Source organism: Abramis brama (assembly GCF_963993115.1).
Source record: "Abramis brama genome assembly, chromosome: 14".
Taxonomy (NCBI): Eukaryota; Metazoa; Chordata; class Actinopteri; order Cypriniformes; family Leuciscidae; genus Abramis; species Abramis brama.
This window is the reverse complement of record NC_139976.1, coordinates 31,955,932-31,979,221: the sequence shown is the minus strand read 5'-3', so window position 1 is coordinate 31,979,221 and position 23,290 is coordinate 31,955,932. Positions and strand designations below refer to the sequence as shown.

The 23,290-nt window shown below is 36.5% G+C and overlaps 1 protein-coding gene across 1 annotated transcript in view; it reads left to right on the top strand.

Annotated features, from left to right (window-relative positions):
• Positions 1 to 9,577, top strand: part of bicc1 (BicC family RNA binding protein 1) — a 106,006-nt gene extending 96,429 nt beyond the window's left edge. The window contains exons 19-21 of the mRNA XM_084135696.1: positions 32 to 189; positions 1,018 to 1,117; positions 6,445 to 9,577. Coding sequence (XP_083991822.1) covers positions 32 to 189; positions 1,018 to 1,117; positions 6,445 to 6,575 — 389 coding nt within the window. The 3' untranslated portion in view covers positions 6,576 to 9,577. The remainder of the gene's footprint in view (positions 1 to 31; positions 190 to 1,017; positions 1,118 to 6,444) is intronic.
• Positions 9,578 to 23,290: the final 13,713 nt, after the last annotated feature.

Genomic DNA, 23,290 nt, shown 5'->3' with positions numbered 1-23,290 from the left:
GTAACTATTTTCTTTATGTATTGTGGGTTAGAGCACTACCTAAGCAGCAGCAACTACATGGACTGCATCTCGTCAGTGACGGGAACTAACGGCTGTAATCTCAACACATCTTTCAAAGGATCTGATCTGCCTGAGCTCTTCAGTAAACTTGGTCTCGGGAAGTATACCGACGTCTTCCAACAGCAGGAGGTACAGACGGGGCTGCCGATATCTTCTCTATTAGTGTTGCTGTTTGATATGAGAGCACGTAAATGAGTTTTAGATGATTTCTGTCACCGGGAGGTTGTTTTTATGTTTTATGTCTTTCAGTGTTTAGATTATTTTAGCTTTAGAAGGCACTTTAAACCTTATTTTTCAGCACAGTCTTTGGCAAAATAGGCTTTTATGACGCAACGTGAAATACTGGAGTGAACAGCTAACTAATTTTTTGAACAAACACATCTGTCACGTTTAATGCAAGTTTCACACATAATGAATCTGAACAATTTGGATATACATTTTTCATCTCGTATATATTAGATTTCACAATATATCATATTTTTAATATTTAATATGTATTATTTATGAATGACTAGCTCCAATTTTATAATTTATGGCTTTTATTAAAAGAAATACTCAATGTAGTAACGTGTAGAGCCACAGCATTGTTACGGAGAAGAAACACTGTCAGTGGGACAGCTCTATGTCACTTGCGTATGCTGTCTGAAACTGGCCTAAGGTTACTGTGACGCAACTTCCAGCACAGAACTGAAAGCCTTAGAAAAGCCAAAAGATAGTTCTGTGATTCATACAATATGCCAAGCACTGTATTTCAAGATGCCAGAGATAACACTGTGGAGTCCAATGTTAGGTTCTGGCTTGTATCCTGTAAACATATCATCGAGAAAGTTCGAGAAAGAGTGTAGTGGTCAGTGCACATGCACTCAGATGCAGGTTTGATTCTGGAATATGTCTCTGACCACACAAATTTTTCTCTGAAAGTCCAAAGTAAAAATGCAATATCTATCTTTTTATCAGATTGACCTTCAGACATTCCTCACGCTGACCGATCAAGACCTGAAAGAGCTCGGCATCACTACATTCGGAGCCCGCAGGAAAATGCTGCTGGCCATCTCAGGTCAGTTCCCTTTTAAACAAACTAGGGTGTAATAATTACTATTACCAGTAACCTTTGAGGATTCTCTGTACATTTGTTGATTCAACAGAAAAGAAAAAAATATATATATATTGTATATATACCTTATTGATAAAGTTTTATTTTTAAGACATTGATTTTTTTATATATGATATATAATATATATTTATTATATTTATTATTAATTATTTATTATTATTTACTCGAGTTAACAAATTACATTAAATGGCATGTAATGTTTAAGTATTTCTCAATTAAGCTGCTTTAAGTTTTAAGTTGATCCTAATGCACAGATCTGGGCTGGGTTTCCCGAAACCTCCTTAAAGGTAATGATACACAGGGCAACTTTTTGAGCAATATTGCTTGGGCACTTTCCCATTGAAAATGGGCAATACATTTCTATCTGGATCATTTAGATCGGTTGTGGGCCCTGTGTCTCATCTGGTTGCCCGTTGATGGCAACATTGCTCAAAAAGTTGCCCTGTGTATCATCACCTTAACGCTACGTCGTTCTTAAGTTACACCTTAAGCTGTACCTTATCATTAATACGTGTTTCCCGAAACGTTCTTAGTTAAGTACACCTTCTGTAAGTCATACGTTCGGAAGGTTGGTCTGGACCAGTCTTAGCTTTACCTTATCACTGTTGCAGGTCTACACGAATATAATTCTGAAGTTTTAATACACCCAGACAGTGTTCAATTAGGCTAATTCAAGTGTTTTTATGCAAAGAATAAAATTGAATAAAATAGTTTGGATTATTTTTTATAATATCATGAGTCCTAATAAATGCAATTTCAACTATTTCTGAAGTGCTTCATTTATAAAGAACACCGCTTTTTCACATAAACAGCCCCTGCACGAGATAATAATTGATTCTCGAGCTATCGATATCAACCAATTCAGCACCATCGTCACGGACAGCACCCGGTAACGTCGCACGTAAGAAGGTATATCTTAAGCAGCTTCCTAAGGTATGGTTCGGGGAACACGCCTAGAAATGGTATACCTTCAGTTAAGTTATACCTTAAGAGTCTTCGTAGCGTGCTAAGAGACAACGTTATCGGGAAACCCAGCCCTGATCTTTTTTGTTGTACATTCACTGAAGACGTACTATTTACACTTAAAGGGGTACTTCACAACTGGCAAAATGGGCTTTCAATAAAACTTGGCTGCAAGTGCCTATACAGTATAAAGTCGAAACATTTTTAAATCTGTGCCACCTGACTAGAGAAAAACTTCCCTTTTGCCAAATAGGTTAGAAAACTTCAACAACCATAATGCACTGGGCATGTCGCTGACCAGGCCACTCCCACCAGTCTGCTCTAAATCCACTTACCAGAGTCAAATAGCACTTGATTTAGTAGGAAATAGTTCTTAGCAAACTTTTAGTCATAATGGTGTCAACTTGTATTGTTCCCAGGTGCAAGAATTTAAAGAGTTAAACGTTTAGTGGGAGCAAGTTATTTCCAGTGAAGGATCCAGCACGTTGTAAGCAGCGGCTAAAGGCTGAAAAGATTTGTAAATAAAAATCATAAATGCGGTAAGAGCGCCGTGACCTAAAATCTGAAAAACCTCTGTGTTTGTCAACATTTCAAACTGGATGACCACAAAATCCAAAAAGTCCAAACGGAGAGGAAAAAATTAAAGAAACTGCCGTTTTTCTCTATAATGCTGTTTATAGAGTAGACATAGTATGATAACATTTTCAGTGATAAACCTAACCTTACAATAACTGTTCTGTTAATAACCCTCTGTCGATTCGACCGTCCGTGGGCTGGGATAAAACCATGCAGAAGTATAATCTGTAGTTTTCACGAAAGCCCTGGAGCCATTAACAACTGTCAAAGACTTTTGCTGACAACTAAACATTAATTTCTCGGTCCAGGTAACACGGAGGACGAGTAAACATTGTTCATTTACATATACTACCGACATTGTAACAAAACAAAGAGGGTTGAAAATTGGCGAAGTTACACTTTGATACCAAGAAGTTCAATTAAATGTTAGTGTGTACAGTGACATTACTGTAAGCACTTTTCACAGAAAACCCACACAAATGCTCATGTGATTGTTGAAAAGCAGCCACCTTAGTCAGTAAGCCAGTGATTACTTTATTTTAAGGTAACGTTGTTAAAGTGTAATTACACAAATAAGTACTGAGTAATAGCAAAGACTTTATATATACAAAGATGGTGCACTCATAGTACTATGAATGGGAGAAACTGCAATGCACAATATGGTGGAATAAGTCCCGCCTTCTAAATAAAAGAGCCAATCGGCAATTGGTAGAGTCATTACGTCACTGCAGCTGCCTTAAGAAGCTCCGAGACTTTAAAATCTCTAAGACACATGCGCATTGGCTGGTCCAGCCTAAAAAATGCCATTTTTTTGTCATGATTTGAGTGTTTAGAAACAACATTTATGAGAAAGTTATTGTCAGATTTCATTGGTGATTTCAAATATGAAACTTAATTGTAAACTTGGTGAACAGCTCTGGAGAATTTGATGTTTCCCCATTCAAAGAGGTAGGATCTGTACTTGCATGACTGAAATAGCTTCCAGAGAGAAATAAACGCTTTAAAGATGGCTGCCAAGTGAAATTACTTTCCGTAAAGGGACTTTGGTAATAGTAGTTAACTACATGTACTTAATATAAGCTTAAGGTTTGGTTTAGGGTTAGTTGCTTGTTACTATGCATAAGTTACTGTTATTACTATAAGTACATGTAACTTCTGTAACTACGTCACCTTAAAATAAAGAGTTACCGAAAGTTTAATATCAAACTTGGTACCAACCAATAGAACATTAACCATAATAGCAGATGGACACAACATGCCAAGCAAGATTTTCCTTTTTAATAGCTTGGAGTAATTTGGACAGCTGCAGGGTTTTGGGATTACGGTTATGATTTATTAAGGTGTCAGAGATGAAATTGGATTTGGCTTTCTACTTACATAACCGGCCAGGGTTGACTGACTGTCCACAACCCAGCGTGACAGCAAGTGGAAGTGACAAGCTTGGCCGTTTAGACATCTAGAACATCTGTGATATATTTCGACCACCCACTGCTAGATAACCATAATGACTTCCTGCAGTCTGGCCAGGATATTTACTAAAACAAAAACATTGTTCCTGTTTTATCAGCCCCATGGTTTGAAAATAAAACACAATGCCTGAGGTTGAGGTAGCCCTTTCATTGTCAAAAGTGAAATTATGGCACAGATGGGATTCCAAATTGTAGAGGTACGAGGTGGACAGGAAATGACCGCAGGCTCGTGTTTATTTCTCTGACTGACCTTAGATGCCAAAACACAATCCTATTGGGCTGATGCAAGTTTGGTCCCAGTGAGAGAAATGTCCTCCTTTGCTTGGGTCCTCTACAGCAAAACAAAAAAGGGAACATTGGCATTGCCAAATCCATCCATCCATGTAAATAAGAACATAGTGCGAACACTCTGAGCTTCCGAAACCATAGTGAGCTGTCAACATAGGCAGCATTTTAATGTAGTATACCTTATTTTGACCAGATTTTAAGGCACAATGCATGAGAAAGCGACAAGCTAATTGCAAAAATAGATGCGTATTCCTGTTCGGTGTAATGATTTTTTTTAATGCCCCCAACAGCCTGTGTAGCCCCATTTAGCCACTTGTTAGCAACCGCCTTTTTCAAGACAAATAAAAACTTCCATGGGGCTATGACTGGTATATTTTACACTGTAAAAAAAAATTACATCCCCAAGTCAAAAATTTCAAGTGACCGATAACATCTAAATTTTTCAATTAGTCTGACGTATTATTTCTCATTGAGCCAATGTTAACAGACTATTGCAACAAGAATTTCACTTGGGCCAATTGAAAAATGTAGATGTTATCGGTCACTTGAATTTTTTGATTTGGGAGGGTTAGAAATTTTTTACAGTGTATGTCGTAGAATAAAGCGTGAAAATATCTTGCGCTTGTGTTAACCAGACCTTATTTCAGGCATTTAACAACAACAACAACAACAAAACCCATTGACTTCCCAGGACAATGGAATCGGAAGTGCTACAATGCTAATTCGTTTCTGGATTTTGGCCTACAAGATTAAGTCATCCCTGCAGCACACTATAGATTTGCTGGCTTGTAGAGCATTCGAAATAGATATCAGTAATTTAGTCAAATCTTTCTTTGGAGAAATGCAATTGAAGCAAACTTGGTGGAATAGTACAAATTCCCAAGAAAACTGAATTCAATTTCTAAATAATAATTTATATTTGTTAACAAAGACATTTTAAATGGTTATAAAAAACTTTTTATAATTTTTTGCACCACATGACATTTTACAGTCATTATATGTGACCCTGGACCACAAAACCAGTCTTATGGGTAATTTTATTAAAATTGAGATTTATACATCATCTGAAAGCTGAATACATAATCTTACCATTGATGTATGGTTTGTTAGGATAGGACAATATTTGGCCGTGATACAACTATTTGAAAATCTGGAATCTGAGGGTGCAGAAAAATCGAAATATTGAGAAAATCGCCTTTAAAGTTGTTCATTTATGTTCACGATTGTGCTGCATGCACTCACAAAAATAATTTTTTTTATATATTTAAGGTGGGAAATTTACTAAATATCTTCATGGATCATGATCTTTACTTAATATCCTAATGATTTTTGGCATAAAAGAAAAATCGATAATTTTGACCCATACAATGTTTTGTTGGCTATTGCCACAAATATACCCGTGTGACTTCAGACTGGTTTTGTGATCCGGGGTCACATATTTAAAAAATTTAAATATAGTTATACTATTTAAAAGTTTTTCAAAACCCTATGACTCAAACATGAATATAAACATTACATGTGTAAGAACTTGGCATATGTGTCTTAAACTGGATATTCAAAACATTATTCCTTTTCCTTAACTTAGACAGTCTTATTTGTCATTGAACCATCTGCCAATGTAGCAAGTTCAGTTTTTCGGCAGTGCCTCTGTGTTTCTGTGGTGTTGAAGTCTGCATTAAATGGAAATTCACCATGTTATTATTGTGAATGATTCATCTGTGCATGTTTTATTTATTTTTTATGTTTTGACTGGATCTTCCAGTAAGACTTCTTACTGGTTGTCAACATCCAGTCAACAACCGATGCACAGAACCAAGTTTCTGCCCTACATCGGTTTCTTTTTCGATAATCCGTTAAACTTTGATGTACTTCATAAAACAAAAAAGATCTGTCTCAACTTCTGCTTCACCGTCACTTTAACTTGCATGTATGCAGTGTAAACAATGAATATTTAATCTCTTTTTGTTTTGACAGAGCTGAACAAGAACCGAAGGAAGCTCTTTGAGCCGCCCAACATCCGCTCCTCGTTCCTGGAAGGGGGCGCCAGCGGTCGACTGCCACGCCAATTCCACACAGACATTGCCAGTGTGAGCGGGCGCTGGTGAGCCCATGCCAATGCATCAACGCACAGCCTGAACTGCACAAATTCCCATTCCCAACCTGACATAAAATACTGGACCAAAACCCGGATCTTCTGAAACTGTGCCAAATAAACAATGTCCATGAAACAGAGGTTAAGGGTCAAAGAACTGTTGAATATTATATGCAGTATGGTACATTATGCAATATGGTACTCGTGTTAAAATGAAGGAAATGTTGTGAAGGAACATTGGAGCTCCTGCACTGTGCTTGTATATGGAGCAGGTAGACTTTTATTTATATGCTTGTCTTAGGCTTTGCCATACTAATTCTTTGCACTTTAAAAAATGCTAAATGCTTTATCTATGGACAGATTCGCCTGATTAGATATGCTTGGATCTTACTTAAAGCACTTAAATGGATATCAAGCCAAAGTGTTCTGCACAAATTATCCATAAGGGAATCTCATCTCATCCCACGGGCTGCACCACAGTGAAATCACCAGCCTGTTGTAATTACTAATGGACCTTAGTCAGAGTAAACGCATTCAACACAAATAAAATGGAGTGTACGTATATCCCTCACAGGCTTGCAAATGAAATGTGACGTCTACCCTAACTAAGGTCCATTGTACATTGTCTATATATATTTTTTCTGAACCTATAAGTTGTTTACTCTTAAAGGGAAAATTCTAGCATCATTTCCTGTATGACTTTCGTTCTGCAATGGAAAACAAAAGAAGACATTTTAAAGAAAAGAAGACATTTTAAAGAATGTTTAAGCTGTTTTTGGCCATACAATGATATTCAATAGAGCGCATTTTCAACGGCGCTGGTTCCAGAAGTATTTTTTTTTCATTCATTTCTCCCATAGGGATTTAAAAAAAAAACTTTGCTAAAGAGGTATATGCCATTAGCCAAACCAACCAGCTACAAGGTGAATCACAACTTTACAAACTTTGATTTGAAGCCAATGTTTGAAAATTGACCAAAAAGACAAAGGTACAAGACTGTGTGCTTAACGGCTTTAGTGAAGGAAAGAACTACAATCCCATGAAGCATTGCGAATGACATAATCAAATAAAAAACGATTTAATGCTGTTGATTATAGAAACACTATATTTTAAGTTTATTGCAAAATATGCGTACATGTTCCAATATTTATATATTTTAGGGAGACTGATTTGATTACGTCATTCACGGTGCTTCCAGTGGGCTTGTGCTAAAGAGATCTTTTGGCTTGATTTGCTCGTCACAACTGATTGGTGGACTTTTCTACACAGTATCATGGGTAGTGTAGTTCCATGAAAATCATCTATTAATTACTACTATTTTAAAAAAATTTAAATAATGCAAAAAGATGCTTCAGCATAAGCATATACCATCGATCAACAACCTTTAACAGTCTATAAGTTATCATAAAAATTTCCCAATGAAAAGAGTTTTTAGTACCGGAGCCCAACTGTCTCACTCTATGGGGTCCAATACAACTTTAGACCTTCATTGAATGGACAATATATCTTTTGTGTTTCTGCAGAAGAAAGAAGTCATGCAGAATACAATTTTTTAGATGAGCTATACCTTTAGCTGTTGGCTTTAGAGCTTATAGCCGGCCTGTCAGTAGTAGCTCTCTAAATAGTGCCTCTCTTTAGCCACTGACAGAAGTGCAAATTACACCAGCTCTGTTTCAACCACCTTCCTGAACGCCACAGACCACAAGTCTTCACTGACCGCACTTGGAATTCTTCTCCGAGCCAAACATGGCTTAATCCACGGCTTTTCTCCTGCACGCGACCAAAGTCTGTGCTGCTTTCTTGAGCTCTAGACTTCCTACACGGTTTAAAGCGGCTTGTTTACCTCTATCTTCTCTCACCATTGTTACGCTATCCCAACGCGCTCTTTGTATTCCCGTATTCTTCGGATATTTCCAAAGCACGTCTTTCAGTTCTGACTATATCTAAAGCTGTGAATGTTGCCAGATGTACTCCGAAGTATTGATACCACCAAGTGCCTTTTGCCTTGCACTGACAACTTTTCCAAAGTAATCGAAGACTATCGATCTCTCAAAGGTACAGTGTTTTACTGGGAAGTACCACTTACAGAGCGATCTCGCAGTGCATTGCTTTATCTTTACATGTATGGTAAATAATTAGTACTTCCATTTAGCTCTTAAGTACATTGAATTGGTACCTCATGATAAAGGTACTATTTAAGTTTGTATTTTGTGTATTGTCTTATTATGATTGTTTATAGACTTTTTTAAGTTGTTTGCTTTGATAATTTACAGACAGTAGCAATCAATCAATCAATTTGTGTAATGGTTTGTAATGTTTTTTTTAATCAAATTGAGACAGACAAATGAGTGAAACAATAGCTCTCTGTGTAGCCTAAAATATTATTAGTAATAATAAAATGCAACAGACTATGCAAAGAATCACTTTGCCATTTTAGGTTTAAATGTTTCCGTTTAAGCACATACGCTTTTGCGTTTTATTGGTTGTTCCTTGTTTTTGTTTTGTTTTTTAAAGCGAATTAATTTTATAGACTTTGTTTTCAGTAAATTGCTACTTTGATATATCTTAGATTAGTGCCTTTTATATGCATCAAATGCTGTTTTAGTGAGAGACCGATTGTAATTCATTTGTAGAATTGTTTTGTTCTCTCCCTAAGAGGGAAAAATAAGGGACGTCTTAATTTTCTGACATGGCCTTCACATGGCCAGCACGTTTTTGAGTGTTTTTGACCAAAGTCAAATGCGTAACCTCTGGGTTATGAGGTTACATTCATCATGTCCACAAATGTACAGAGCAGTGAAGCACATTAACCAGTATTATTCTTCCAAATGTACGTTAGTTGGCCAGTGCCTTGGGATTGACTTTTCTGTGAGCTTGGCGCAGATTTTGTAATATACTCCATTGTAATGATCTATGACGACGGTCATAAATTTGTATAATTGCCATAAATGTGGTATTGCTGGATGGTCTTTATAAGTTGGAGATGTTATGAAAGAATAAAGCTTTTCCATTTTATGTTGGCTATTCCACCATTTGTATGATCCTCATGACATTTGGGTCTGACGTCTAGCTTTGTGTATTTAAAAATGCATACATATAACATAATTCATTTCCCTCATCAGTGGCATGAACATCTGTGAATGTCTGACTAAAGTAGATGTAGTGGCAGTAGGGAGGAAAAAGACTAGCGTTAACCAGACGTGATGCAATAAGAATCCAGCGACACAAAATTTATCTGTCCACACCAGACGCCAAACGACTTCAAGAGACGACAGAATCAAACAAAATCACAGCCAATCAGAAAAGTATGTAGCACACTCACTAGCAACGAAATGCATAATTATATGCTATAATCAAATTCATCAACACCATTTTAACATTATTAAAAAATACACACTGAGTGGCTGATACAATATTTGTCATAGAATACACTTGTTTGTTCACTGAGTTAACAGTTTGAACGTTCTTGTTTTCTTTTATTTATTTTCAATGAGGTAAATTTCCATCGTCGCTTTCAGGGTCACTCCAAATGATAGTCAAACTCATGAAACCCCTCAGGTCCTACTCGCTCCGCTCTGTGCGGGCCTCGAACCCGGGCTTCTGGCGTAGGAGGTAGGCGCTCTAACAAGGAGGCTAAAGACCGCAGTTTCTAGTGTTAGTCGCTAGAGCACCTCTTGAGATCAGGGGAGTGAGGTTTTACCTGCACATCTCTTACTAGGTGGCCTCCGTTACACTCACCCCCCCTAAACCTCAATCCCATCCAGATCACAGCACCAATGTAACCCCTCAGGTCCTACTCGTTACATTCACATCAAATCCTTTTAACATTAAATTAAGCACATGATCAGTACCTGAGATTATCATTGTCTTACACTACAGGGCTGTTGAATGCTTGAATCTGATTGGTTGACGAACGTTCTAAGGTGTGCAATTATTTTCAGGGAAACGCACAGCTAAAGTAGTTACAGGCAAGTCTTGACTGCATTATAGTTCCATATCACTTCGCCAAATGATTTCAGTTATTTCAAAGGTTTACAGCCTTCAACAGAAAAAGAACCAAAACCCACAATGACACTGACCAAGCAAATAAATATAGTAAACGATGAAAACGACAAATTATTTCCATATTTTTTGCCACAAAATTACATTTTATTATGTAAAACTTACAGTTTCGCTATTAGACGCTGGTGCCAAACACTGTTGAGAGACGCCTCTCTCTCTCTCTATTAACTGCATTATAACTGCATTAGTCTGCTATCACAAAAACCTGTGAATGAGTTGTTTTCGACCAAGTCTCTACCTTTCTTACACAGAACAACCTCCTGGACAACCTTCAGTCTGGTTTTAAAAGCAGCCACTCAACTGAGACTGCCCTGCTCTCGATTATTTAAGCTCTGAGACTGGCAAGAGCAGCTTCCAAATCCTCAGTACTCATCTTGCTGGATCTGTTTGCTGCTTTTGACACAGTTAACCACCAGATCCTCTTGTCAGTCCTCAAGATGAAGGGCATCTCAGGTACCACACTCCAATGTTTCAAGTCCTCCCTCTCAGGTAGGTCCTTCAGGGTGTCGTGGAGAGTTGAGGTGACTATGTCGCCTTATCTAGCTACTGGGGTGCCTCAGGGCTCAGTACTTGGACCACTTCTCTTCTCCATCTATCATGTCATAACTAGGATCTGTCATTCAGAAACATGGGGTTTCCTATCACTGCTGTGCTTATGACACAAAACTCTACCTCTCATTCCATGTATGTAAATTGTACGATGATGACACTCACAAGTTAGTATCGGCCGATCGGCAGCTGACTTGAAGCAGTGCATGCCATTTAGAAATTGTTTCCGAATTGAGACAGCGCCGACGCCACATCGCTGTGACGTATGGCATCAAAGTACTGTGAGAGCGATTCGAGAGCAGATGGCTGACTCAGCACAAGCTCTGCACAATTGGCCGGATTCACAGCATGACAAAGATCACGTGTGTTTCGTGTTTATTCTGACACCGTCAGTTCCCCTAATGCTCACAAATCTGTATTTTTATAATATTTTTTTTTTAATTCTGAGTCAGAAAGACTTTTCATGTAGTCACAATGTTATATTGTGTCATGAATATCGACATAAAACAGCCCGTTCTCATCCCAAGGCGTCATATACTGACGCTTTTGAAATTTCTTCAATATCCGACGCACAGGGCACCCTTAGGCGTCAATATGAGACGCAGATAAATATGAGTCTAGGAGGCGCCTCCTAGCGGTCTAACCCTAAACCTACCCCAGACCTAAACCTACCCATAACCGGCGTCTCATATTGACGCTAAAGGGTGCCCTTTGCGTCGGATATTGAAGAAATTTCAAAAGCGTCAGTATATGATGCCCTAGGATGAGAATGCGTTGCATAAAACTAATAAAAATCGGATGATCATGCTAAATTTCTGACACTGTCTGAAAATGATTACAGATTCAATGATCTTTGGTCGCAAGACCTTGACAACGGCCGTCTTTGAACCTTTCTTTAGAAGCCACGACCACAGAAATCACCACAATTGGTCATCTTACATCTGGGACAGTCCAAAAATCATAAAATGTGTACCGGGCATAAGACACGGTATAAAATGTGTTTTGAGATGAACCACACCCGGTCATACCAGAGCTTATGCGGCTCTGCCTGATTACAGTATGTCACAAATATGTCAGTGATCTCACTGAAGTCCTTTGCTAACACACACACACACACACACACAGACTTTGGGGAAATTTATGCTCATTTTATCTGTTTTTATGCAGATGTGAATCTGTAAAGAACAGAAGTATAGTCTGAAAACTGGGTGTAACTGTTTTGATATTTTGCTAGATTGTGTTTTTTTTCTGGATTATCTCTGCACATACTGTAAATCAGGCCTGGATTGGAAACGGAACAGGACAGCTTGCGGCTGGAACAAGAGGGGAAAAAAATTCTCATTTTCCTCTGGCAAGCTCACATTCCAGCTTTTGAATCTCGCCACATTGTCTGGATTATGGATACAATGTGAAGAGAGTGTCCAAGGGTTATTGGGAGGATGAAATGTGTCTTATTTCACCACAACAAAACTAAATCCCTCAGCAACATTCAGACATCTTTTCATAAACAGATACAAACATCAGGGAGTTATTATTTATTCATTTATTATGTGTGTGCTCATATTAAGCAAAATAACTTTATCCATTATTTTCTAGTCTCGATGGACAGACCACGTCACTATACTCTTTTCAGATGAGGGGAATTTTAAGGGAATGTCTATAGTGCTGTCTAATCAGATTATCAATCCCAATATTAGAGCTCAGCAGTTGAAATTTAAATGCTTTTGCAGACTGTTTGCAATAATATTTAGTATTAATATTTTTTGAATTTATGTTAATAATATAGATAATTAAATTAACATTAAAGTTTAATACACCAATGATAACAATAATGTTTCACTAAAGTTTATGACCGGTTCATTTTTATAAATGAATTATCATTTTTGTTTCCTTTACTTTTTGGGGAAAATCTTCTTGTGGAATTGAATGTAAATGGCAATTATTTATATGATTAATAATTCATTCACATTACTTGGATCGTTTTTTGGGGTTTCACATAATGATAGAGAATAAATTAATTTATATTAGGTCCAGAATTTGTTATTTTTACAGCATAAAATATAAAAAGCTTGATAAATAGACTATTTCTGTCAGTTTTAATGATGAGTTCTGTGTTTTATGCCTCTTCCAATGTAAATGCGTTGCTGTTGTTTGTTCTCCAACAGGGGGCGCTAAGGAATGAATTTGCTCAAACTTGAGTTTCAACCACTACTTTTATGTTTATCAATGATCTGCATCTGCAAATAAGTTTTCCTTTTAGGTTGAATAGTGTCAGAAGTGAATATATTATTTTATTATTATTATTTATTGTCTGAACACGTCGCACTGACAAAGAAGCTTAAATAATTTACGATCATTGTAAAATATTTAAACACTCAAGCTTGAATGGTTTCAAGCATCATTTTAATAAACATGTTTATTGTTAACACAAGATTTTGTAGAAATGCAAAAGTGTTCAAAAGCGTCCCTTGCTTTGGAAGCAGGATGTGAAATGATTTTACCATTAGTTTGTTCATAAGGTCCATTTCTCACAAATTAAAAATAATTTTTTTTTTTTCTTGCGGAACACAAAGAAGAATGTTTCAATTGGTTTTGCCCCTGCAATGGAGGTTGATCATTGAACTCATTGTCTTTTATTATGAGGACACACACACAAAAAAAGTGACATTTTCAAAATACCTTCTAAAAAAATAAAAAATCACAGGTCTGGAACATTTTATAAGTGATATACATGGATCTCATCCATGACCTCACCTCACCTGCCTGTACTATCATCTCACATGTGTTTTGCCTCTGTTTTGCATTCTGCATGCACCTTATTTACATTCAGAAGCCTTGGTGCATCCCGTACCAGTATTAAACCTCAAACCGCCATACGTATATTTAAACACCAATAGAGAACCAGCTGAAACATTTCGCCTCATCTGACAGTGACCTTCATATTCTTACTGAAGACAGGTTGTATGAGGTGATCTAATCTGTTTTGGGATGTACAATCAATATGAAATACTTCCCGTTATGCAACAGACCTCAAACTGATGTCTGCTGATCTCCACAGTCACTCAGACACACACTTTTAATTCTTGTCCTGAACAATTTTGCCACATAATTGGCTACAGACATAAATTTCAGTAAAATAACTAGGCACAAGCTTTACTCTAGTCATTACTGGTGATGGTAATGTAAGCAAATCATTTAAAGCTTTGTGAATGGATTTTTTTTTTTTTGAAAATGTACAATTTATATCAAATATATGTCATTTAAGAGGTTTCAGATGAGACCGGGGTTAGTTCTCACAAGGCTGTATCTTAGTAGGGTATTAAGTGATTTACTACATTTACAACATTACCACTGTTGTAATTTTGTACATTCCATTGTATCAATTTGGATTGTAGTCTTCAATTCAATACAAAATTTGTTGGCTAAAAATTAGGTTGATAATATGTCATTACACGTCTAACTATTTTTCCATTAATAGCCTATAATAGGCTAAATGCCAGGTTTCCATTGTAACAACTTACCTCATATAATGTTACAACATGCCCCACTTAAAAATGAACATGAAATAAAAATATAATTATTTTCATAATAAATGTTTTTTCACTTGGTTAAAAGCTCAGAAAATGTTCAAAAGATTTTATGCAGACCATATAGATTTTTTTTTTTTTTACTTGAAAATAAGCTAACAAAAAACGTATTGCTTTACAATAAGGTCCCATTAGTTAACATTAGTTAATGCATGAATTAATAATGACCAATATATTTGTTACTGTATTATTGTAAAGTGATACCATGTTATTTTAGTATACTTCAAAATATTTAAACTATAATTTTTTAATTACCGTTTTTAATGAGTAAAGAGTTAAATTTCCACCATGGTGGAGCTCTGGAAGTATTAAACCTCCAGGAATTGACTGCCTGGTTTTGTGAAACTGCATCCCATGCAAGATGCACCGTCCCTGGGCATGACATGAAAAACGGCCTGCTGCCTGGAAGTCTTGAATTGGTTTTTGGCTGCTTTGAGAGCTGAGCTCCAGGGCCACATTAGATTATCATGAGGCCCACTTACTGGGGACCAGTGACTCTGGTCTGGGTGGGGAGAGAGTTCAAGTTCCACCACTGTGGAGCTCTGGAGCTCAAGGGCCTTAACGGCTGATGTCTAAGCCCACTTGGGCTCACTCTGGTCATATTTTAGTAATGTATATTTTATTTCAAGCATGTAAAATGTTTTTTTTTTTTTTTTTTTTTTATATAGTTTTGGTTTTAGTTTGGGTTATTCCTGAAACAATTTTCTTTTCAGTTAACGTTTATTTTATTTTAGATCTCTGCTCAAATAAGCAAATTAGTAACACTGGTCATATGAACCCTTAGTACAGACTGTTAAATGTTCTTGCCCTAAACATTCTCAAATCATGCTGGAGAAGATGATTATTGTGTTCATAAGTTCATGCCTGAGGGAATCCCAAACTATAAGAAATGAGCAGTTTTGATTAGATTAGCAATGAACTTAAAGGTAGCCTACAGATCTCCCTAAAATTAAAGTGAAGTCATCATTTACTCACCCTGTGTTATATGCCATTCTTTCTTTTTCGGACCACGAAAGGAGAATTAAAAAAAAATGTCCCGCTTACGCTCGTCCATATAAATGGCAGTAAATGGCGACCAGCATTAAAAAAAGACGTAGAATTATCACAGAATGGTCCCATGCAACACATCGTATAAACCCAGAACACTTGGAATATACGATGTGCATCAATAAAAATGAGAAATCAATAAAAATGCAACATGCAATACAACTAGAAATTCCAAAAAAAGTATCCATATATGATCTTCACCGAGACCAGGACTGAAGTGGTCAGGTGACAGTTAAAATGACCGTTGACAGCAGGGACGTCACTAGGTTTGGAAGACAGGGGGGGCTTAGCCCCTAGGGTATTTGTAACTTGCGTTTATAGAAAATCTTACAGTGAATTTGAGTAAAAAACAACTATGTATATGTTTAGCTGTATTTGTCTCTTCCGTTACCATCTTCAACCCTGTTACCCTAGTCTCAACCCCGTCACACCTATATATATATATATATATATATATATATATATATTAAGTTTATGAATAAGTAATTTAATGTTTGTTGAACTTAGTCAGAAATGTTCAGAGCAATCATAAGAATACTGATTTTAGTTCAAATTCTGAAGTTAAGCCATATCTTTGATCAAAAATGCTGTCACAAAAAGTGCCCATTTCAGGCTTTATAGCATAAGTGTAAAATAATATGTAAATTTTATGGTGCATGGTACAATTTCTGGTAAGCTACGCTTTTTTTATTATTTCAATTCAATTCAATTATTGTAATTTGATTTAATATTGACTCATTTGGATAAATATTAGGTACATAGGCATTATTTTTTCTCAAGATAAAAACTCACCCAATGCTGTAAACATACAGACAGCCCTATCAGCTGGTAGTATTATTTAAGGTTAAAAATAAATATAATGCGTTTTTTTTTATTATAATAACAACAACTTTATTTAATGATATAAGTAAAAATATAATAAATATGTAATATAGAACACATATTTAGCAAAATACTCTCTTATAGCTCTTTTTTTCTTGCCAACTACGTGCTAGCCTGTATTATGTTCATTAAATGGCTTTCCTGAGGTAAATGTGACATAATTGTTCTCCAGCTATGTTATTGAACTCTTCATGCTGATAAAAAACACTGATTGATCGATATTATGTATGAGAAATATACATTTCGGTAAGTTGTAGCCTACTACTGTATCTTTCAACAGTGTTCGTGTTTTACTATTAGCTAGTAGAGATGATGGGTTCACGTGCGCTAGGGATCCGTCACATCACATTTCCAAGCGCCAAAACGGTATTTATTGTTTGAATTTCGTAATACAATTGACAGAATCTGAGAGCTGAGATTTTTTTTATATCATAACTAACCTGCTCTGTCTAGTCTGTCGGTCTCCGTGTCCACTTTGCTTCGCGATTTTTCTGTGCGTGAGAAAATGGATGTGTGGCGTGAGAGCGTGTGAAAAGTGTCAATTGCGTGTGTCTCACGGTGAATGCGTGAGAGTTGACAGGTCCACAACTTCCGACTTTTCGGCTATTTTTTGTAGCTGGATATATATCATTTGTTGCGTCTAAATATGAATGAGGATACGGTTATTGATAAATCGAAGTGTTATTGTTGTTCTTATTATCATTTAGGGGGGCTTAGGAACATTTTGGGGTAGCTTCAGCCCCCCTAAAATAGGCCTAACGACGTCCCTGGTTGACAGTTAACTTCGAACACAACGGATATATTCACCTTTAAGGAAGAAAGCACATGGATTGTATTTCATGTCAGGTTTCTATTAATCTTGATTTCTCGATATGTGTGCTTTTTCTGGGCTAATAGAGTCTCGTGAACACGTACAGTGCACAGAAGACCAATGGCCAAGGTCAGGATTTTCATTAAATAATACATTACATTTATTTTATTTTTTTACCAAACCCTATTGTATATCCCCAGAACACCTGGAATATACAGTATGATACATGTCGTATGGAACTATTCTGATACTTTTGCATCTTTTTTTTTTTTAAAGCTTGATGCTGGTCACCATTCACTATTCTCCTTTTGCAGTCTGTAAAAGAAAGAAAGGCATACGTCATTAGAACAACACCAGAGTGAGTAAATGATGACTTGATTTTCATTTTAGGGTGAGCTATCTCTTTAGAGAAGGCCAGCATGTCATGGTTTTGTTTAGAATTATAAATGACTGGGTCAGATTAAGCAGTGTTGGATGCATCCCACCACATGATTAAAATATAAATGACAAACCCAATGGCATATGTCAATGCTGTGATGTCAGTGTGTGCATGCTTCAGCAAGACCCCTCAGCACATTTCTTGCTGCGTAACTGTACGGCAGGAGAGAGTAGGTCAGAAATGCATGTGTGTGTCCTCTGTGTGCAACACAACCCCCTCACTGCAGCAGAGATTACATTAGAGCTCTGTCTCTATAATCACTGCTCTTCATCATAGTCATGTGAGTATGTGTGCGCACCTCATTTCAACCTCTCTGATCCCCATTACATCGCTGTTATACATCCAGGCTGTTTCGTTACTATATCTGGCTCTGTCGCTCCATGTGGTTGTTTCTTTCCTCCATATAATAACAAAGTCTTGCCATCTGTCATCTTCCCCTCACATTTGGCAGTAGATGAAGATACAGCATTGGGAATACACTACAAGAAACAAGAGGGGATATTTAGCTTTACCATGTGACCAGAAGAAAATCATTTCAATAGAGCTTCATACTATGCTTCATACTTAATGTTATACTGAGATGAGGAAAAACACCCCAAACTGAGCAAAAATATGCAGTTTGGTGCAGATATTGTTATTTGATGATGATATTCTGAGCTTTAAAGGCAGGGTAGGTAGGATTTTTCTAAAAAAAAACCATTCCAAATTTGTTTAAACTGTCTTTATATACCAATACATAATTAAAATGTAAGTACTCTGAAAAAGAGAGTATAAAAATCGAGTGTATGTAGACCTCTCACGACTGTTGTAAACACAGCTAATTATTTCCATTCACTCCACCCCCTCCCTTCTGGGCTCCTTCCAAAGCCACGCCCCCAAAACACATGAACGCGCGACGCCAAACGCTCAGGCTCAGCTGGAAGACGCATTTACCTGAGACGAGTGGAGAGGAGCAGTGCAGTGCATGCAGTGACATCATGTCAGAATCACATATAAAATACCTAACTTTATCACTATAAATAGAAACAAATAAGATGGCTTTTAGTACTCACTATCAAGCTAGCATATCGATACTGGTAAAGTTTAAAATATATTCTGTTTGATTCGGTAACAAGCTATATTTATTTTAGGCTATAGGTAACGAGCTATATTTATAAGGCAAAGCTAAAAACAGGTTGCATTGATACACGTTTTTCCATTACCATCAGTTAAACTGTGATGAAGGTGAATTTCGTGTACGAGTCATAACATATATACGGTGTTTTGCATGTAAGAGTTTCCATGATGAAAACATTGTTGGCTCTGATGAGGACTAACGTTACACTCCGGTGACAAGTACCGCATCGTCGGTTCGAGGACAGGTCCGGGGTCGAGGGCGAAGCAGAGGAGGTCGTTCAAGAGTGCGGGCAACCAGGGTCCGAGGAAGTAGTTTTTGCCTTGTTTGCCTTCGCTGACTGCATATGCAGGTGCTTTGAATTTTGAATGCAATTTCTCTGCCATAATTTTACTCTTCGTAGGTTCTGCGCCTCTCTTGCACTCCTCAAATCAAACGGGTGCGCGCGCACATGGGCAGATCTTGTAGCAACAGTTGTGGTAGCCATGGTTGTGAGAGAGAGTGACAGTCGCCCAAACCAATCAATTGTTTCGTCCCGGATGGAAATAATGAGCTGTGTTTATTGCAGATTAAAAGGTCTACAGTCACTCGATTTTTATACTCTCTTTTTCAGAGTACTTACATTTTAATTATGTATTGGTATATAAAGACAGTTTAAACAAATTTAAATAAAAGTTTTTTATAAAAATCCTACCTACCCTACCTTTAAATCAGTGGGATGATCTTTATAACAGTATAGCAGAATACTTTCATAAAATGCATATCAATATCAGTTGCTACTAGGAGTGTAACGATACCCTCACATCACGATTCGATACATATCACAATACGATATTATTGTGATACTCCAAGACATATGGTAAAATGTTAACAAATGTACTGTTGATTAAAATGTTAAATTTGATATTACATTGGGTGTGGAAATGAATAGGCTTGGACTTGGTGCCGGTAACCCAATGCACAGGACAACAGAGACACTAGAATAAAAATATTGATGATTCTGAAGCTGAAAATACAGAATTATTTTAGATAGACGAATATGCTTGCACTCTTTCACTGACTAGATATATTTAAAATAATGTAGGCCACTTTTTACTGGTAACATAAGACATTTGGCATTATAAGGACCCACAAACATTCCCCCATTCCATTATTATACATTATATTCAACATTATACTGTATATAGTAGTTTAATGTAGTACTGACACTAAAACTCTGAAAAGTAGATTTTTTTTTTCTCGCAGTAATTTTTATTTTGGGTGAACTATCCACACTACATAGTGTCACTATCCACAATACATATTGTTGCATTTTTGTATTGCGATATATTGTGACACGATATATTGTTACACCCCTAGTTGCCACTGATCTCCCAATAAAATATCTTAGTAAGATGATATATAAATGCTTAGTTTTAGGATAAAAGCTCAGTAGTTTTATTGTGGAGGCAAAACATGTAATGCAATGCAATACAATGATGATTATATATGATATGTGTTACATACTGTACATTATAACATGATTTTTCCTTAAAAAAAAAAAAAAAATTATATATATATATATATATATATATGTGTGTGTGTGTGTGTGTGTGTGTGTGTGTGTGTGTGTGTGTGTGTGTGTGTGTGTGTGTGTGTGTGGATAGTGAGGTAAACCTAGATGTCTCAGTCCAGAAAATGTTCATCTTGAAATATTACTAACAATATAAAAGTTATTATATCATTTACTTTATAAAATTAAGAAAATTCACAGCAAAAACACATGTAACCTGAAGGTGGACATTTTTACAATTGTAGTAAAAAATAAAAAAAAAGTGTTTACTTGTTAAAAAATCAATCAATCAATTTGTGTGGAAAGGAAAATACAGAATAACAATTTTGCAAAAATGCCTGTGTTGCAATATCAGCACTTCTGAAACACCCCTCAACCAATCACATTCGAGGGCCAGAACCGTGTTGTGCAATGTAAAATGTGACTTTTTTCTGACTAATAAAAATGTATTGTTGAAAATAAAATGTAATTTGTTTTTGTGGTGCAACATTTATTTTTGAGAATGGACAAACAAAGGGAGTGGTATGGATAGAGGGATGAAAGAGGGGGATGGGTGTGTTGGGTTCTCCGTTGGGGGTAGGATCCTACCGGCAGATTATTAATGGTTTGCAGGTTGGGGGTACTGGATTATCTGCCCTCTCAGGGGTTGATGACGACTCTACTGTATCTCCAGCCGCTTTACACCACCACACACTGTTCCTGCTTCAGCTGGCAGCAGAAATACACGGTTAAGATGTGTATTCTTCTGTATGATCTGAATCAAAAGCGTCTAGTGTGACTAATCAACCGTGTGACTTTGCTTTATCCCGACATAATATTGCACAGTCTATTGAACTACTTAACCATGTGAATGATTTATTTCAAGCTTTATGGGCACAGCTAGAAATGTTAACACTGAAAGCATTCCTAAACCTCATGCTTTTAGGCTAAAATGCTCATATCTTTATATTGCCACCACTTTCGAGGTCAGCTCTAAGGACAAGATTGATTTACTAAACTGTTCCTAGAGGCACATATATAATGATTTAGCTTTAGGTGTCAGAATGAATATTTAAAGTGATAAGATAGCAAATTCAAGGACAGTTACAAGCAAAATTAGAATGAACAGAGCAAAGATATTTAAGCAGGATAAAACATTATAAATCAAAGCAGAAGTGCATAATTTCTTTGCCACAAGCATCACTATGGAAGCTTGTTTCTGCCACAGAATAAAAAATAAAAAAGGTCAGAATAAAGTCGCAATTGTGAGAAATAAACTCACGATTCTGACTTTTTTTTCCAGAATTGCATGTTTATATCTCGCAATTCTGACTTTACAACACGCAATTGGCATGATATAAACTCGCAGTTCTGAGGAAAAAAGTCAATCTTTTTTTTTTCTTAGAATTGGACTTTATAACTCGTAATTGCGAGAAATAAAGTCAGAATTGCAAGATGTAAACTCGCAATTGTGAGATAAAAAGTCGCAATTATGTTTTGAAATGTTTTATTCTGTGGCAGAAACAAGCTTCCATACATCACCAAGCTAAATTGCAAAAATTATTGTTTTTAAACAAGCATCTCGGACACTCCCTCTTTCGTCCATTGGTTGGACAAACAGATAGTCCCGCCCCAAACTCATGCCATTGGTTGAGCCAATGTTGGTCAGGATGCTTAAACAAACAATAGTTGTGTCCGAATATGTCTACTTCCATACTATATAGTAAGTGAAAAACAGTATGTGAGTGTGTCTGAATTCATAATTTTCAGTGTGCCGTCGATGGACACTTATCCTTGGCTCACTTTATACAAATGGCTTACTGACAGTTTCCTCATCATAGTAGATTCGGGATTACGCATTGAAGCTGTAATCTGAAAATATTTTCTAAGATAAATTAGTGTAGCATTGAGCTGCATTGGTATGGAAGTCTCAGTTATTTGCATTTTTGTTCTAAACTTTAATTTCGTGTTTCTCAACTGATTGCTAGAAAGAGTTTGAATCCCACATTTTCCATGAAGAATCTTTAAAACCCATGGAACCTCTCCATTCCATAAAAGGTTATTATATAGTGGAAAAAAAAATGTTCTTTAGGTTTTTAAAATGCTCTTCAAAAAAAATTTCTTTTAAGAACTATTCACTGAAAGGTTCTTTTGGGAACCAAAAATGGTACTTCTATGGCATCGCTGTGAAACCCCCCTTTTGGAACCTTTCATTTTAAGACATACTGTAGGCTACTGATAAAAATGTATACTATGAATGCAATACAATAACACCATCTATTGTGCATCATCTTTTAATGTCTAAATTCAACCTATACACAGGTAATGATATCATTTGGACATTCCCCAGTTAGTGTTTATTTCACTGTACCTTCATTATACTACTATAATGCAACTATAGATTTCACCTATTAAGAGAGAAGTATAGAAAATCCTGACGTTTATCCTCTCCTTTACAAGAGTGAAATTATTTGGTAGACAAAGTGTACCGGAATACCAATAGGACAACGAGTAAGCAGACGGGCTGTAATCTTGTTACATAACAAAATATTTAATTCACTTTTCATTTACTGTTAATCCGTTCTGAGTTCACCGTGTGCCCAGGAGAAGACTAAACACTTGTAGCTTTCCACTAGGTTCATAAGATAACACTTAGATAATACTTTCAGTATTAGATTCCAGTTTGAGATTATGTTACACATTACA